General features: G+C 34.4%; 1 protein-coding gene across 2 annotated transcripts in view; it reads left to right on the forward strand.

Annotated features, from left to right (window-relative positions):
• ATP8A1 (ATPase phospholipid transporting 8A1) overlaps positions 1-20,053 on the forward strand; it is a 101,768-nt gene that overhangs the window by 71,962 nt on the left and 9,753 nt on the right. For both annotated transcript variants that reach the window (XM_066548474.1, XM_066548473.1), the window contains exons 31-35: positions 1,102-1,163; positions 4,350-4,406; positions 4,856-4,963; positions 16,677-16,765; positions 17,161-17,253. In XM_066548474.1, coding sequence (XP_066404571.1) covers positions 1,102-1,163; positions 4,350-4,406; positions 4,856-4,963; positions 16,677-16,765; positions 17,161-17,253 — 409 coding nt within the window. The remainder of the gene's footprint in view (positions 1-1,101; positions 1,164-4,349; positions 4,407-4,855; positions 4,964-16,676; positions 16,766-17,160; positions 17,254-20,053) is intronic.

Below are 20,053 nucleotides of genomic sequence, written 5' to 3' on the forward strand. Positions count from 1 at the left end.
CCTTTATTCTTCTCTTTCCCCAATACAACTTTTTTAAAAATACTTCTTTATTATTCTTTTTTTGTATTGTCTTTTGTCCGTCCTTACTACATACACAGCATTTAACACTCTGTATAATGCAGTAAAAAGCAATATCCCAGTGGTTAGAACCTCTACAGCAGAGTATTAGAATTTTATTATTTTAGTTGCTGTATATGAACAGCCTTGAATGCTAGAAGCATTTCAAAACTGAATATGGGAAAATGCAGCCACCTCAGCACTTTTAATTGAGAATGAGGAATTTCCTCATAATAATTCAGTTGTTGATCATCCCATGTCTAAAAAAACATTTGACAGAACTGGGATCAGAAAAGCTTATGCTGTAAAAATACTCACGAACTTCTAATAAATAATGGAAAATTCACTGCTTTAGAGTCTTAAACTTAGGAAACATGTGGTTTTTATGAAAATATGATTTTTTATGAAAATGCGTCTCTTGAGAGCTCTGACTCTGCATAATTGATGTGTGTGTGTGTGTTTCCATATGTGCCAAATGGGTATGTACTTATATGAATCCACATATTTGAGTTGGGTAAATTTTGAAAATTTTATGAATGACAAGCATCTCAAGAATTTAAACTGAGTATATTTTGTATTTTTACTGAAGTTGAATTCAGAAATATGCATAAGAGCAAAGATAAGTTTCCATACCAAAAATAACAGAATTTATGAAAGTCTGACTCTAAGCCTTCTGCTTACTTACATGTTATAAGCAATATATACTATAACCATTTTATTTCACATCTTTCTGATGATAAGAGTTTATATCTGATATTAAAAGAAACTCTTAATTGCACTCTACTGAATACAAAGTTGGTTTTATTGGTATATGGTGTCACAGAAAGTTCCTGTTTCCTGCATAATCCCTAAAGTCACTGAAAGTTTTAGAGCACTAAACATGATACAAGTCATAGTTCTCCAGTGTTCAGTGCAGTTCAAGATGAAATCTCTGAGTACCCTGTAGAAAGTGCTGCCATCTCTTTTGTATCAAAATTAAGATCATATATAGTCCTTTTGTGGATGTTGAAATGTTTTTATTTTAATCCCTCTTTCCTTTTCCAGGTACTGTATTCGGCAATGGCAGGACTTCTGATTACCTGCTCCTGGGTAACACTGTATACACTGTAAGTCTACATTGGCTCTAACTATTTTAAAGATATCCTGCTACTATTACTATTAATTCTATTCATAGAAGACTTAGTGCAGTGCCTTAAAAAGTGCTTTAAGAAATGGCTCTTGAATGACTCTTCAAGAAGATTTGGAGTGCACTTTGTGTTCTAATTCCAGTTTTTAAAACAAAGCATTTTAATAAAGATGCAGAAGATACATTTGTTCTTTACTGTTAACTGTCTGGTTTTTTAAATAATGGGAATTCTAATTCCCTAATTAGCATGCTTATTAATTTAGTTTAAGCATTTGCATTGGAGAAATATCAGGTTGTTGATTTTAGAAGTGGTTTGTGGGCTTCTGATGATACAATCCTGTTCTCTCTCTTAATTTAACGTGAGGCCTTAAAAGAGGTAATGAGTCATACTGAATAAAGGTTGTGCCTCCCTTTTCAGAGGCAATCAAACCACCAGAAATACACCTGATCCATACCTAAAAGTCAATTTCTGTTGCTCTCATAGGTAGTAGTCATAATTGTTTTTTTTTTCCTTTTAATCTTTTATCTCCTAGAATAAATCAGTAAAGCTAAATATGTGCTTTTCACTTACTAGATATGAATGTTACTCAATAGTGGGTTTTCCAAGATCTGTCTTACAAACAAAATTAGATCTATGCTCCTCTGTTCTTCAATGTTAAAAGTTTAATTAATTTTTCAAGTTCCTCACTGTTGGCGGGTGCAAAACGAAATTAATTCTTCCATTAAAGTAAGGGGCTGTAATATGAATTCACATCAAAATCACTTCTTTGGGGAATAAGGAAACAGCATAACTGAAATAAAAGGAAAATATTCTAGACACTTGCTAAAACAGAGGTCACAATGCTGCTCATATGTCACATTCTGCAACTGCTTCTCAACTAGAAGAGCTGAAACTTGACCATCTTGAGAGGTAGTTAATTTCTTGCTACTAACCTGCAAAATGCTCAAGAATTTCCCAAAAAAAACCCCTATTTTCCTTCACGTCGGGTTAAAAGTCTGGGGAAATAGAGAAGTTACAATTGATGGTTTCCTGCTCTTGCACAGGAATTCAAGGAAATCTGGGACAAACGTGATTTTTGGAGAGATTTTCAAAATTAGGGTGGAGAGTTTAATTTTTTCTTTAAATCTGTTTTTGTGAGGTATATGAGTAGTAACAGTTGTCAGTCATATCAAAATTCTGAAGCTAAGGTAATTCTCATTTCTCATACTGTTTACAATGTGGTTTTCAGACATCTGTAGTCATCAGTTCTGCAAAAGTGAATAAGAAAGGAATTCAGGAGTTGATACAGTTTCGTTTCTTTGGATCCACAAATAAAATTCAGAAATATGCAATGATTCATAGTATGTCCTGGAATTATTTCTTTAAACATAAATTCCAAATAGGAATCGAGTGCTGTGAAAATATCTGTATGACCATTTTGGAGAGTCTTTTGTTTAAAAAAAAATCTCAGTCTTTATACAGAATACCAGTTTGAGTTCTTGCTCCCTGGGTAGGATTTAGAGCACTACTGAAGCAGAGGAGGGAGCAATAAACCCCATATTCCTGAGGGAGTGGCTCTGTGTAGTTGGTGATTTTGTTAGCAGTATCAGATCTGATCCCATCACAGGTCAGTAAAGGCTCTATACTCACAATGTGTATCTCCTTTTATAGAGATCTGCAGTGTTTGTTTTGTGTATACATTTTGTCTATGCAGCAGCAATGTTTGATCTTATCCTGAAGGATGTTTACTTCTCTTATGACTGACCCAAGTAGCGAACAAGTGTACCAAAGGAGTTTGTTTGGGTTATTTTTCCATAACTTTTTTTCATGCATCCAAGTACAGAACCCAAACTGGATAGACCAAGCCAATTATAATACTCATAATCATCCTCAATTTTCTTCTAATTAGATTTCACACATGTTTTAGATAATGAAATTGTGGTGGTGTGAGGTTGGTTTTTTTTTGTCCTTAATAGCACAGTTGAAATAGGAGATTTCAGGATTTCAGAATTGAAAGTATAAGCTTATAGGTGGAAGCTTTCTTGCAGTGTTTGTATCCTTCTGTGCACCAGACAGAGTGAAAGATTTGTCATACATATTTAACTAGTTGCTTCAGCTTCTGATTGAAGTACATTTCTTCTGAATTTCTGAGGCTGCTTGAAGTTCAATACAAACAGACTCACTGGCAACCAGTGCTGCCAAGTTGTCCAACAAGCTAGAATTTAAAGTATAGCTGTTAGAGTTGGAGCTTGGTCTTTGTGACTCCTTTTATCAGCCTCATATTCTTCAGATTACATGTAAAGCAAAACTTGTGATACACATCCACGAGTGAGTTACGAAATGTCATAACTATATCTGTGGCAAACAGAAAACTTGCTTGAGTGAATTTCAAAGGAGGGAGATAAACAACTTTCCTAGATCAACTAGTCCTTTCTGTAGGATTATAAACTTTCTCCTGTTGCTCATCTGTAAGATAAAATGGAGCATGTCCTACAAACGTGATGTTTTCAGAGACTGCTGTATAAAATGTATAAAGATAAGAAAAGGGTAAAGATCAGAGGGAATAATGAAAATGACACAACAAACTTACTCAACATGTTATTTGTATGCAGAACATAAGTCTTCTATTACCAACATTTAACTCAGGCTTTTCAGGGTTTGGTGCAGATGACTCATTTACTGATGAAGTGAACAAAACTTTTGGTTGTGTTTTAAGTTTAGATTAATGTAAACTTGAACAATTGCAAGCCTCCTTCAGTCCAGCATTTGTGTCTTCTAAATGTGTCTTGGTGTACAAAGTTGTAGTCATCCTGTCTGTAACTAGAGTGCCTTCAGTCTCTACTGAAGAGGACTACTACAATTTTCACAAACCTTTCTGTGTAACCTAAATACCATCAATAAAGATGCCAACACCTTTGTAAGAGCCAGACTTACAGAGTTCTAAGAAGCAAGGATAAGATTTCTAATGCAAAAGAAGAGTTTTCCAAATCAAGGGAGTGGCCATTATTAATGGAATCTAATAATTCTTAATGTTCTATTATTAGCTTATTACTGGGTTGTATCCTTAAATCTTCTAGTAGTAATTTACTTTTTCTTGTCTTCTCCTGAAAGTTTAACCAAACTAATAATTTCTGTGTGTTAAGATTGGCATATTAAGAATACTCTCTCTGTCTTTCTCTCCTGAAGTTTGTGGTTCTGACTGTGTGTTTGAAGGCTGGATTAGAGACCTCATATTGGACTTTGGTAAGCAAATGTCTTTACCATATTCTCATATGTTCTGTGAAATATGATGGATGAATAATTGTATTGTTTTCTTCTTACTTGTTATATTGCACCCATTTAAGAGTTTGTCAGTAGCAAACTGTGGTTACTGTGTGGAAGGACAGAATATCCACATACAAAAAATAATGCTCAATATTGAAAATTACGACAGATGTAATACTTAAACAAGAAAATCAAATTACTCTGGACTTATTGTAACTGAATTTAAATTGGCTTAAAATGCAGTAATATTGCTGCTGATAGTATCATTTTCCTTTAAGAAATAGCTAAGTGAAGTAGTAGAGTTAAATTAATACAAGGTATGGAAATTTAACCTAATATATCAAAATAGCATTGTAAATACTAGGTAGCAAAGATCTTATGTTATAATACATCTATGATAATTGTTCTTTTTATGCTTGTTTCAACAGTTCAGCCACATAGCAATCTGGGGAAGCATTGCACTTTGGGTAGTGTTTTTTGGAATCTACTCTTCTTTGTGGCCGGTCATTCCTATGGCACCAGATATGTCAGGAGAGGTAAAAATATATTTTAACTATCATCCAAATGTGTGGAAAAAATATTGTTTCAGTCAGTAGTACAGACCTAATCTTTATTGGATCCTTCTACTAACTAGAGGTGCATATGTCATTCTGTCTTTTATACCTTCAATATGGCAACCGTGTTTATTTAAAATAGAATAAATTTTTACTCTTGTAAAAATGGAGCTCAGCTAACAGGCTGTGAGTATATGGTCTAATGAGAAAGAATAGACAGGTAATCTGTTTTGCAGTTCTTAGGTAAGCTTTAGTTTTCTGAAGAAAAGTCTTACCAAATGCAGTTCTCAGAATTATAGTGCTTATTTTTCTGGAGTATTTTTTTATAATGAAGTAACCAATAGTAGCCTGGTTAAGGCTGTTTTTAATCTTGAATTTTACAAATTTTCCAAGTACTTCTGTAAAATGCCTCAAAAAAATTTGAGGTTCCATAACATTGCATTAACTGCTTGTCAGGAGCACTTCCTTGTTGATTAATGTGCTGCTTGGAATGCATTATTCTAATGTATCTTTAACCTTTTGATGGTAATTAGTGGTTTCTCATTCATTTTTAATTGCATTTGTGTAAACCTGATCTGAATATTCCAGATTGGATTGAATCTGTAAAAGATGCTTATTTGCTACCTTATCTGATTTAATTGGAGCTGCAGTCCCAAATTCTCAGTACCATTCAGTTCCAGAAACGTCTGAAGAAATAATTTCCCAGACACTAATGTCTGCTTCTGGGTGGGACCAGTACCTCCTGAGCTGAGAAGTTTGATGTGCATTCTCAGTGGGAATCAGAAACTGAGAATACTTGCTTGAGTCAGAAAGATATTCTTCTAATGGTTCTCAAAGCATATCAGCTAAATCAAGCCTTACACCAGTAAAAGAGTGAGTCCCTTTAACTCCACCAGTACTGTGATATAATTCAGCAATTTAAAAATTTATGTAGGATTTGGAAAATGTAGGTGTATCTCTCTCTCTCTCTTGAAAGTAATTAAGACTCATAAATCCAACCTCTTATTTAAACTGTTAAAGGAAAAAATAGTTTATAGGCATTTCTGTAACTATTACATTTTAATGGAAAGCACAAGGTGTTACCTTAAATACTTGGACACCTAAGGAAAATAATTTGAAATTACACAATTTCTAGCTGGTTTTCCTCTGTATCATAGTGTCTAACATATGTATATATGTAGATTTTGTACATTACCACATTGCCTCCAGTACTCAAAACTAATTCTGTATATTATTTTAAATTAAAGTAATCTAAACTATCGTACTTCAGCATTTTTCTTCATATATACTGTATTTTATAGAAGAAACAATGTTTTTGGAATTTGGTGGTTTTAGAGATTTTGTAAAAACTTTATAGCTTTTAAGACACCAGAACTTTCATGGTGATAAGCACAGTGGAAACAAAATGGTGTGTTATACCTTGTGTGACATAAGGGTGGATACTTCACTATTGAAATAACAATGTTATAGTTGGTACATTTTCAGAGCCTGAAGTTACTGTGAAAACACCTGGTGTTGAGGGAGTGTAATTCCTGTGATCTCCTAGAAACAGTTCTTCATTAAAGAGATCTAGCTGTCAACAAAAATAATACTCTTAGGCTTTGAATTCAACATTGTGCCAAAGTAGTCTGACTTATGAACCTAAAATCATTTATTGGTTGTGATAAAACTTTATCTGTACTTGAAATGGGTAGTGTTAATTTGTTGGTGTGTTTGTTTGTGCATGTATGCGTATATAGTAGTTTTGATGTGTGTATGTGCATGAAATTGTTCAAAGGGGGGTGGTGTTGACTGAGATTGGTTTTGTTTCCTTTCTAGGAATATATTTCAATGTCTGTGATGTCAGAATAAAGTCTTCTGAAAGTATCATAGGCCAGTAAAGCTTATGTTCAAAACTCTTGTCTAGCTTTTTGTGCTGCACTCTGTGTGGCTAAAAGTCCTGTTGAAGCATCCTGCAGCTCAGACTGGACCAGGATTTCTGTAAGCTTTCCTAGAAGTTCCTCTACTGACTGAGTGGTCTCTGGCAGGGCTGAATTCACTGAGTTTCTCTGTAGCAAATCAGGCCTTCCAAAAGTATTGAAACTAAGAGATTCTTGGATTTATCTGTGCAAAAAAATGTGATGTGACAGAAACAAATCTATATGAGCAATTCTACTTGCCTGTGCAAATACTGCTTGCCTGATTTCTTCAAATGTGTGAGTCAGACTTGAAAAATTCATCAACGTATTGGCAAAAGTTAGAGTGTCTCAAAAGCTGATGTCTGCTTTTAGCTTTTTGTCCATTTTAGCTGGTATGATATGAGAAATTATGCTGAAGGGGACTTTCATGCATTTTTTCCCCAAATGTGTTCATTAAAAATTCCCCCTTTTTAATAAACTTCAAATTTATAAGGATATATAGTTGCAGATTACATAACTATAGTCCTTAGAATGTTTAAAAGTATTCTCTTTCTTCTTCTTAGAGCTGGTAACAATTCTGTCATAGTAGGTTATAGTCTTTCCAGTCTGTATTCTTAACATAATATTCATCCAACAATTAAATTCCAGCTAGATGATGTCTTCTGCAAACATATTTTTCATGTCTTCTTTGAGATAGAAAAGCACCTAATGAAACATTCTGGTAAGGATTCAGTTCTTCTTCATATTAGTGTCATGAAAATAGTAAGATTCTTCCTGCTTATTTCTGGTTCTGTTCCAAGAAAATAAAATTCTATTGCTCTTGACAGGGAGAGAAAAAGCATATGGAGGTGATGGAAAATTCATTCATTGGATGCAGAGGAATGTTTTAATCTAAATATTTTGAAACTCTTTTTTTGTATCCGTTCCTATAAAATATTCAACTCTGATAATCAATGTATTTCTATGGAGAACACTGCAAGGTATTGACTCGACAAAAAATTGAGTTGTAACAGAAGAAAAGTCAATTCATGCTGCTAATACTCTTATGTTTGAGCACTAAAGGTAGTGACCCAAAGTTAAAGCATAAGAGTTGTTGGTTTGTGTTCATCTTTTACTATCCAACCATCATCCAGTCACTTACTGAACAAAGAAACAAATATATCACCTATTTTTGCAAGTTCTTCTGACTTTTTACACTAATTGTTTCCATCCTTTTGTGTATTTTTCCAATTATACAGAAGATAATTAAAGTTGGCTTTACATATAGGTTGCTGTATGTTGTTATTACAGAAGGAAAGATTGCAGAATGCCGTGCTCTAAAAGAAAATACAGTAAAGTGAAAAATCATGAAAGTTACAGCATTTTTTTCTCTGTTGTCTAGGCTACTAGACCCCTTTCCTTGACATGTTCCTAATAGTATAATCAAGTGTATTTTTCTGTCTCTCTCTTCTGCTGAGTTTTCCCAGAACAAAAACACACAGGGCCCCCCTTGATGCAAAATGTCCGGTTCATCTAGCATGCTGAGACAATTCTGGCATCAAGACCTTTGTTTTCTGGTTTTCCCAGACTGGTAGATCTGCACTAGGCAAACACTCATCCACCTATACAGTACTATTTCTTACAGTGTGGGAACTACATGGCTCTCCATGGTGCAGTAGTCCTAAGTCCTGTAAGTAGTGATAACTTATTGTCAAACAGGTAGTGCACCAAAAGAACTGCAATTTGACTTCTTACTCACATAAGTAAGGTATCCTGGCACAGGTCTTCTGATATGAGTAACTGGTAGTTCTGTTGCTGATTATCTGTTAGAGATAGATAGTAGATGTCTGGGTTATAGTAGCTTTCCATATTCTGAAACCAGTTACATCTTGCCAAACTTAAAACAGTTTCTATTGCAGTTGTGGGGTTTTTTTCTTAAAGAAATAAAGTTCCAAGTGAAGAAAACTTCATTCATTTTCCTTTACTGATGATGTTCAGATGAAAACTGTCAGTTCACCATTGTCTTTTGGCAGACACAGGCTAGAAGGAAGAATGGATGAAAACTATGAGAGAAGCAATGGTCTTTATGAAGATGAAGAAAATGGAAAAATAGGCCATAAAACTGAAGAAGGATATGTGATAAAAAGGGGTGATAACCTAACTCATTAATTATGTTGTATAGTATGTGTAGCTAGTTCAGGTACTGTAGCAAATCAACTTCATGAGTCTTTTAGTAGAAACAAGGCATAAATATTTTATCATTAATTAAGTAGAACTTACTGTTTACTTTCTTATTATTTTGCTTGTACTTTAAAATCACCCATTCAAAAATTACTTTCCTTGAGTTCATTCTGGGACTATATTCTTCTAGTCTTAGACACAGATCCTAAGAAACTGGGAATTTAACTTCTATCTACTTATAACAAAATATTAAAATACCTTTTCTTCAAGAAGGATTTTGGTAGTAGTAGCAAAACACTATTTCTGTGAGAAGAAATGGGGATGCACAGCTTATAAGAGAGAAATACTGAAAACATTTCAAAAGCTTTCATTGAGTTTATAACAACTTTGCGTCTTCTGTAGCATACAGAGGATATTTTTATTATATTTAAATTTGCATTACATCTGCAGGAATGTTTATTCATGCATTTGCTTTCTGTCAGTACCGTATAGTATGGAAGCATGTGAACAAGGAACTTTGTGGGTTATTTTCTTAATATTTTACTAGTAAAGACTGTGCTCTTAAATACAGATGCACAGGAAAGAAAGGGGAAAAGAAAACCATAAAATTATTTTTAGGCATTTTTTGGCTAGGTTTAACACCATATATTTTGACCCCTTGCATTAAAAAGTTGCATTTAATTTCAAAAGAAAGGTGTCACTTCAGAATAGAAGAAAACTTTTATTGTGGACTTGAAAAAAATCAACTGCCTGGGTCTGTCTTTCTACTACATTGATAATAATTAGGTTGATACTTCTATATATAATATTAACAAATAAATAATTTAAATATACTTTCAAAATATTTTAAACAACTTATGGTATTTTCTGTTTAAGCCAGATGAAGTTTGCATAAGTTTTTTAAAGTAAATGCCAAGTCTGTTCATATTTGATAAATGCTTTGCAGGTGTATTTTCTTTTTTCTTTTAAACTCTTCAATACAGAGAAAACTATTCTGTGATACTGAACAAAATGGATTTTTTATCTTCAGGGAATTGCCAGAAGTTTCCTCCTGTCCATGTTTTGTCATATCTGTATAATGACTGCATAAATAAATGAAGCTGTGATTAAATTTTCTATGTTTTTATATCTGTGTAATCCTTTTGCAATAATTGCTTTAACTAATGAAATTTCTGTAACTTACATCACCTAATAACAGCAACCTCCATTCATCTGTCAGTAGGCTGTAAAGCTGCAAGAACCTTCCATTAGTGCTTCCATCCTTGCAGTTAATAGGTCTGCTTTTCCTTTAAGTCCTCTTAAAAAAAGCAGACAAATTTTTTAAATTATAAAAATAGATACTTTTCTAAACTAATATGATTATCTCTTTCTTGAAAAAATCTGGTTATGGTCTGAATTGCAAACCTGTAATTGAGGAGGGGAGAAAAACAAATCAATCTGTAATGCTCCTTGTTACTGTTCTGCGCTCTGAATTGTTAGACCTCTTTTTTTACACCTATATGATTAATAAGATAGCTTAGAATAATAATACTTTACTTGAATAAGAAGTATGACATGGATACTCAAGCAAAAGTTCAGTATCCACAGAACTTTTTAATTTATGGTTGTACTGTAGACAATGCACTGTAAAGTTCTCCAGAGCACCATCTGTTTCTGCTCTGCCTGACCCAGGGGATTTATAAAACTACTGGCGGAAATTGGAGTTAAGGTCCAAGCATGTATTTTACAGAATTTAAGATCATTTGATTGAGGTTTTCAGAAGTCTTGTGAAAAACAGTAATATTTCTTTTGGGAAGATTTAGCTGCACTGTGTAGAAAAGGTGTTTTAGAATATACTATACTGACAGCATTGGTTTCTTAAATATTGCTTCTCTCTATATTATGCCAAGTATCCTGCTTATATGAAATCATGCTTATTAAAATATTAGATATGCATCCTTTAATGCCTTTACTACATTGGGGTTTTTTACACAAAAACACATTCAAAAAATAATTTTTTGAAACTGTAGATACTTTGGTCTCTAATGAAAAGGTCTTCTCTAGTAAGATGTTTGATCCAAAAGTGGGAATTGGTTTTAGTCTCATGTAGAGCAAAGCCTACAAAGCAAAGTATTTAGGTTAGAATACAATCATAGAAGAGCTGAACAGGTCTCTGGAGGTCATCTGGTCTAAAGCTTCTGACACTGCACTGAGTTGCCCCGGACTGTGTCCAGGCAGCTTTTGAGTGTTACCAAGGATGGAGACACTACAACATTTCTGAAAAACCTATGTCCCTGTTCAGTCACCCTCACAGTGAAAGGCTCTCTTGATCTTCAGATTCCAGTTTTAGTTTGCTCTCCTTGCCTCTTGTGCCATGACAGGGCTTCACTGGAAATAGCCTGTCTCTGTCTTTGCACCCTCCACTCAGGGTGAGAGATCTCCCAAAGCCTTCTCTTAGGCTATAGTCCCAGCTATCTCAGGTTTCTCTCCTGTATGAAAGACACTTCAGGACATTGGACTAATTTCAGTATATCTGTGTTTCTTGTGATGGGGAGCCCAGAACTGGAGACTTCCCTAGGCATGACTTCATCAACGCTGAGTGGAGGGGACCTGCCTTCCCCTCTGCTGGCAATATTTTGTCTAATGAAGCCAAAAGATACCATTCACTTCCTTTGTCACAAGGACCCATTTCTGGCTCATTTTCAACTTGGTGTCCATTGGGACCAAGTCCTTTTCTGCCCAGCTGCTTTCCAGCTGAGTGGCCCCCAGGATATACTGCTGCCAGGGGTTGATCCTTCCCATGTGCAGGAGTTTGCATTCCACCTTATTCAACTGCATGAGGTTCCTGTCAGCCCATTTCTTCAGCCCTTTGAGGGTTCTCTGGATGGCAACACAATCCTCTATTGCATTTGCCACTCCTCCCCCCATTTTGTGTCAGTAGCAAACTTCCTGAGGGTACATTTTGCCTCTCATCCAGATCTTTAATGAAGATGTTAAATGAAACTGGACCCAGTATTGATCCCTGGGGTATACTTTCAGTTACTGGCCTCCAGCCAGCCTGACACTGATCCCCAGCTGCCATTCAGCCCATTTTCAGTGTATCTCACAGTCCATCCAGCCCATACATCAACAGCTTCTCTGTGAGGATCTTAGAGCTTTTGCACCCTGCTGTGTTGTCCCTCCAGCTGTAAAAGGTGCTATTAATGGATACTTGTCTCTTGCACTTTTAAAAAACAGATGAATATTTTTTAATAACTTTTCCAGAATACAGCATAATAAATAAATTTAAATCATTGTATATTTAAGAAAAATTGCTATGGTGCTTTTCCTCAGTGTTAGCCAGGGAGAGTTATAAATAAGGCCCCTAAAATTTGGGAAGTAATGATTTCTCTAAATTCCTCCAAACAAGAGAATTACTGTGCCATGCATTTAAGGGACCTGGCAGATAACTGAGTTGGCAATCTGTATTTCAGAAAAGTGCTTTGAGCTCTGTATGGTAAGCAAATACCAAAGTCTATCAATTCTCACTTCATTATCACAAAACTTGTAGAATATAGTCCTTCTTCAATGGCTAATATCTAGGGTAGTTGGTCATCTTTTTTTTTTTTTTTTTTTTTTTTTTGCTGCTGCACTGCTTTTTTACCAGTCTGGATTAAAATATTATCCAAATTCTGTATCTTCATTTCAGGGGGAATAACTGGTGTACTAAATTTGCAAGAACATTGAAATAATTCAACAATAAAAGCTAGGCTTTTCCTTCGTAGTCCAAAATATTTCCCATCCTCAGCAGAAGGCCCTTAGAGGCATTATCCTACAGTTTTAGCACATTTTCATCCCCCTTCCAAGTTTTCCCAGCTTGTCTTTTAAGACCTGTGAGTCTTTACAAAACAAAAATCAGTAATCTGTATGTCTTCCTTTCTATACCTATGTGAACATCTTGTTTAGGGAGAAAAGTTTCAGTGTACTTTTGTGGAGAATATTATTACTTTTTAAAAAAGTGATTTATTGATGATTTTTTTAAGTTAATCAGAGTTCATCACATAAAACATATCCATTTTAGTCATCTGTCCTCACCTGGGAGCCTAAAACTATGTTACCATTCTGATACTAACATATTTTAACTATTTAATAATTTATATTTAAAGTTTTCTTTTTGTCTTTCACTTCAGGGGTTGTCTAAGGGGTTTTTATTTTTCCGTTTAATTCCCAATAGGTAGCTTCCATTTTTACTCCTCAAACCTTCACGTTTAATTGTACTTGGTCTAGTAGCAGACATTTATTCATGAGCCAGAATCTGCTATTCCCAGATATACTTCAAAGATCCTTCTCCATATTCAGTAGTTACATTCTCATTTTCTCAAACAGGAACAGCAGAGCTGATCTTTGAACTGCCCAATTTATCTTCTCTGCTTCCAGTGGTCTGTCTTGGTTAATGTACCTAATAACCAGAGATCCTAATAGAGAGGAACTTAATTCTTTGCAATTCTAAGTAACACAGTTCCTAATTAAAAGGAGCTAAAAGATGTTTTTTAAACTCTACATAGCAAAGACTAGAGGCAATACACAAACTTACTTGCAGGAAATTCATTGCACTGGAAGTTAATGCAGATCTGTTTTAGTACTACAACAGTAAGTACTTTGGCATATATGAAGGCAAACACATGCACATTACTACTACTAATGAAGTTTTTTCAGTAGGTTGAAAAGAGAAACTTTTGCTAGTTTGATGATGTTGAGGTATTTTATAGCTTTGTAGTTTATAGGAAGGAGATGTATACCTAGATGGTACTTGAAATAGATTAAAGGGTGAACTTTTCTGCCCCAAGAATTTTACCACTGTTTTCATCTTTCTCTTCTTATTTTTAAAGGCTTTCTAAAATCTGAGCCAGCTGTTTTGGCAGATCATTTCATAATGAGGAAAAAGCAAATATTCTCTGTTCATTCTGACATGTAATTTCCTAACACTACATCTTCAGCAGTGCTTTAAAAATGTTTTGCAGCAAGGATTTCTTGTCTGCCACTAAATCATGAAAAGGAGCATTCCTCAGCAATTCTTTCTTTTTTGAAAAATGAGAACCTATATAAAAATCTAAACTTAAAAAAATGCTAATTTATTTTAGAAAGTCTTAATATTGAGCATGAGCTACACACACAACAAATTATTTATCTTCCCTGCAGGATTTGTAAGTCCTACAATAAACTGGGCTTCCCAGCTCTCATTTTGGATTACTTCTGAATTCCCCTGGGAGCCACTTTTGTGGCAGATTCCATTTGGTTTCACAAGGCCTAAAGGGGGAAGACTTGGCATAGACCACAAATCTCTCACATTAGGAACAATTTGTAAACCACAAACAGAGGCAGCCAGAGTCCGTCCCCAGAACAGGCTGCTCCTGTTAGTGCCATTGTCTGAAAGGGATTGGTTTGCCGTTTCCCAGATGACCTGCCTATGTGTAGAGAGATGTGAAAAGTTAGAGACAAAAATGTTTTCTACAGAGTGAGGGGGGAGCTTTCTTGTACAGAAAGGAAGGAAATACCTCTGTGGGATTTTATTTTTTCCCCTCTTCATCCAAAAAATACAAAGAGGGCCTCTGTCTTTAATGCGAATGTCGGCTTTAAATCTTTTAGGTTTGGATTAACTCTGTAAAAGAAAAAAAATCTGACAGGCTTTCAAATATGACGCAAAAAAACTTTTTTTTTTACCTCAATTCATGTTGTTCATTTGTAAAGCCAAAGGCTGGATGGAGTGAATAGTAGGCGCCAGTTGTTCCTTCATTCATAGTTAGCATTACAATGGTCAGAATTAACATCCTAAGACCTACATTATCACTTTTGCTGTTTCACCAGCAAACATTTAATACCAGGTGGCTAACACAAGGACAGCTCTTTGCTATGTTCTTATAAATTAAAAAATGTTGTTAATAATAGGAAGGAATAATCATAATTAGTTCAAATTGTATTATTATGCTTTTTTCTTGTTTTTAAGGGAACTGTCTATCTAATTACTAGTTAATTGTAAAATGTCTTGCAAAATGCATTTATGATAGACATTTCCTATTAGCTCCTGTTCTAGAAAATTAGTATTTCATCAAATATGTCAAGAGTCAGGTTTTGCTTATAAAGTGACTGCTAATTCATTTTTCTCTCTAATACATTTCCTCCTGATACAAATTTTTCTCCTTTTTTTTTCCCTTTTGAAAATATGAATTGTTTTATTCTGAACCTGCTACTGCTCAGTATTTACACCTTTGCTGGCAGCTGTTGACAGAAGTAGTTAGTAGAACATCAGAGCAATATCTATGTCCTTTTAACATAGTCATGGGAAGGTTACCATATTTTTAAAGTACATTCTAATGCTTTCCAAAGAATCAATGTCATTAGGAATTTGGATACAAAAACAAGGTAAATTGAACTTTTTGCTTATATGAGAATTAGGGTTTTTTCTGAAAATAATTAATTTCTATTTTCATATATTAACTTGAGTATAATTCTTAAATGTTCATGTATGCATGTTGAGAAATTAGACTTCAGCTACTCCAAACTGTCTACTATTTGTCTGCTAATTAAAACTAGTAACATTCCAGCTTATTTATTTTACATACTGAGGCTTTAACCTGTGAAAGAAATTAGTCTCCAAGTAATGAAAGAAAGGATTTGAAACTACACTACGCTACTGTTGTGTAGTGATGTTACTTTCAACCTCTCTACAATCAAATTACATTATAAAATTATTTCTAATACTGACTGCAATTCAAACCTCTAGTAACATGCTTCAGTAAGTATTTATCATACTCTTTGCATCCATCATATTATCAATGTAGACATTTCAATGTGAATTACAAGGGTAAAGACATTTTTTCTTTGATGTCCATATATTGTGATGTTTTGGCCATTCAATATGTTTTACTTTTTAGTATTTCTAGAGACCAAGTTGTGAACAGAAGAAATTCCAATGTATTACATATAGTGGTGTAGAGAAAAAACAAATACACAGAAAAAAACAACTACGTGGTTTTCAAATATTTCACCATGTATTAATGTGTTAGATTTTCATTTAACGATATGTTGCATATTTTCATAATTACATAAATAGTTGTTTCCTTATTTCTCATTTTTAAGCAATCTGATTAACAGGAGTCTGTGGCAGTGTGGGAACTGTGGTACAACGAGTTCTGTGGGAGAAAACTTTGATCGAAGTTATATTGCAGGGTAATTGTAACAGTGTCCAGTATCCAAATGAAGAGTCAGAAACTGTTATATCCTGTTAGAGTAGATTGCACATTGAAAAGCTATGCTCATAATGTATTGAGAGAGTTGGAAAAGGGTGGATTTTTGATAAATCTGATTTTAACGGAAAAGCCTGTAATCATTACAGTGCTATGGAGCAGCATTGTGGAGGGGTGATTCCCCCACGCAAAGAGCTAAGCACTGTATCTTTCTACCAGCTTCTAGACCTGAAATAGTGCTTACTATTTACTGGATTTATGTTGCAACTCAGGGGATTTCAGAAAGGAGTTCAAGTTCTATTTCACATTAGTCAGACTAGAATGATTCATTTAAATTTGCTTTTGATAGCCTCCACAAACTACTTGATATTTCTAAGATTTTTTTTTTTTGCTAGTTCTTGTCATGACATCCTGTTTTGTGCATTTTCTCTTCAGGCAGCTATGATGTTCAGCTCTGGAGTGTTTTGGATGGGACTTCTGTGTATTCCTATGACAGCTTTACTTCTTGATATAGTATACAAAGTGTGAGTACGGAAATGCCAGTGTTTACAGAAGAGAGTACTGACTTTTAAATGTGTATTCTAATTACTAATATAATAAAAAACAAATTAAGATAAATTCTGGTGATTTTATAAAATTCTTTTTTACCATCTTTGTTTTTTAAAAACTTTATTACAAGAGTTATTACTATTTTAAATGTTCAAATAATTGTAGTGTTTTATTAATAAATATTTTCTATTTCTAATTTGCAATAACAGATGATAAAATATGTTCTTTAGATTTGTTTTTTGATATTTCTCCTTAGTTTTAAGTCAGGGAAAATGGATTTATAAGTTGAATATTTATATAAGCATTTAAAGTATCTGTTGTTATACTTTCAAGAAGAGTAAGTCTGGCAGTATTTTGTATGTACTTACAGAGTAAAGAGAGCTACTTACAAGACACTGGTAGATGAAGTTCAGGAGTTGGAAGCGAAGTCTGAGGATCCTGGGGCAGTTGTGCATGGCAAGAGGTACAGTAAAAATATGTAGAACATTTTCTTAAAAAACAAAGCTAAATATTTTTAGCTGTATACATGTATCAAAGACAAAAGGCTATTTTTCAAAAGCTGTACAAATGAAAAGCATCTGTGAAGGATCTTCAGGTCTACTGAGCCTATGTGTTTTTTCATAGGCTTACATAGAATTTTTACCAAAAGCTTTAACTGATGTGTTTCTTTGTAGCTGACTGGTTTCTGGTTCTTATGTATAGAACAAGCTTGAGGTGCAATTTTAATTCTGTGACTTTTGCCTGTGTTAACAATTAACTCACAAACAAAATAAGAAGAAAATGGGTTAGAACAAAATAAGTTTAAATCTGCATCATTTTCTAGTATAGCCATAAACAGGGCCTAAGCACAAAAACAAAAATTAAATTCTATAAAAGCTGCTCAGTAGCATAGGAAAAAACAAAAAATGTATCTAGTATTTTCTGAAATTGAATATAGCAAGCTGGTTTTGTATTTAATTCCAGTCCAGAGCAAACTAATTTGATTAACCTGTATGAAGTAAGTAAAATTTTTAACTTACAAGAATTCCCTTGTTATGTCCTCTTTCATGGCCCAGGCAGATAATTTGAAAAGGGAGAAGGTAAAACTGAACAATTGGACATTTTCTAAATGTAAACTCAGCATAAAGGTGTGCACTTACTAAAATATTTCAGACTTTTTAACCCCAAGCTGAACTTGTGGCAAGCACTCGCTGAATGTATGAGATGACAAAATCCCCCTCTCCCCCCCTTCCAATTCATTAGTGCCATCTGGCTGAGCTAGACCCTTCTTTTCTTGTCTTCATTTTCGTGAGTTTTGTGAAGTCTAAAAAAAAGCCAAAACTGCTGATACTTGATTTTCCTGTTCTTTCTTTTATTTGGACTGCTGTTCTTTTAGTATCTTCATGGCAAAAAGCATAGCCAAGAAGGCTTTTTACCTACCAAGCTATGCACAGCCACTTCTTTTACTATAGGTTCAATTTTCAGAAGGTACCTTTTGTTCATAAAGATACTTTAGCAATCTTATTGTATCCCTCTTCCAATTCAGCGGGAATCAGTTTACTAGGATTTACCAGGTTGAGATCAAGTTACATCAGATACCAAGGTGATAACCATCATTTTTAATGGGGCAGTATCCAGCTTGTGCAAGCGCTTTCACAAGAATGTTTTGTCTCTAGTTGGGTTCATCTTTCCTGGTAACAAGGAAGTGGGGTTATGGAAGCTCATTCTGCCAGCCATGGAACACCTAGTCTGGTGTGGTGGGTTACAGAAGAGGACACACCTGCATGCTTTTGGGCTCTTTATGCTGTTTTTGTAGCAGCAGCTTCACACTGGAAGTACTGTAGAATCCCCTAGTTGGTGGTAATTCCTCCTTCAAGCTTACTTTTCCTTCATCACTGCAAGACCTAACCATTGCTTGCAAGAGTAAGTTCTCTTGCTTTTAAAGGTGATGTAAATTGATTGCTTCAGATGCTTTTCTCCAGTGGCAGTGGTCATTCAAGCAGATTGAGGGAAATATCTTCCTCCAAATTAACCCACTCAACTATCAGTGTGCTGAGATTTGAAGCAATGTATGCTCTGTCCTCTTTTGCAAAGAGCAAAATCTGTAGAAGTATGAGTTGCAGAAAAGAAAGCAAACATTACTACTGGACGGTGCTAAAAGGGGAACATCTTGTGGGTATAGAAAAAAGTAAGGTAACCTACCTTTTCAGTATTTCGTACTTGCATTCCCAAAACTTCCCTTGTATTCTCAATTCAGCTGCTTTAACTTCAGTTGTCTAGGCAGGATGCTTTTCCCTCATTCTACACACAACATGTGTTCCAAAGCCCTTCTTATATAGGTAAAATGAACTTGGTGTTTTCACCACTGCTTTTGTAATTATCTTTTTATCCCACAGTTAAATAGTTATGAGGGCTCCATGACAGCTGTTTAGTTACCTGCCAGAATATCTTTCTTAGATCTAATTCTTCTCCACAAAGTTACTTTTAAACCAGTATTTCTAAAGGATACAAGCATTCACCTTATATGCAAATCACTGGATGTTACACAATACACTATCTCTCAAGATTTTATCCCCTCCATTATTTTTTTAATGTATTCAAATTCAGGTGATAGAGCCAAAATTTTACCTTTTATGGAGAAACTATTCATTGTTAAAGAAATGGTCTAATGAACTGACTTACTTGCATCTACAAAAATTTGATTCAAATTTTTTAAATACTCTTGAGTCTCCTAAATTGCAGAAGCTCAGATTAATTAATTACCAGTACAGAGTAAGTAGTTAAATGGGTGAGGAATGTCCTCTCCATCTGTTTAAGATATGTACATGAGACTTTCTTATTCTAGTGTGTGCATATCTGTGGGAGTACCTTTTTCTGTTATAATAGAAAAAGGGATTTGTTCTCATTAAATGCCAAAAAAACCTAAGAATATATAAATCACTGCATGATTAAAAGATAACTGGGAAACAGTGAGAAAGATAACTCAGAAACTTTTCTTCTCTGTCCACTCCCATCTTAGAAATACTACAACTCAAAATAGAAGTCTCAGCTTCCACAGATAACAGGTCAGGATTCTTGTATTGGATAGCTATTGTAATCAGTGTGTATCTGAATATTTACTGAGAAGGGGACCTACAAGAAAGCCAGGAGATTTTATAAGGGTATGTAGAGATAGGACTGAAAGAGGTTAGGTTTAGTTTAGATACTAGGAAGAAATTCTTTACTGTGAGGGTTACAGGAATTCATAATACAATAATTTTTTCTATAACTGTGTTTAATTGCCT

Source organism: Molothrus aeneus, chromosome 4, assembly GCF_037042795.1.
Source record: "Molothrus aeneus isolate 106 chromosome 4, BPBGC_Maene_1.0, whole genome shotgun sequence".
Classification (NCBI taxonomy): domain Eukaryota; kingdom Metazoa; phylum Chordata; class Aves; order Passeriformes; family Icteridae; genus Molothrus; species Molothrus aeneus.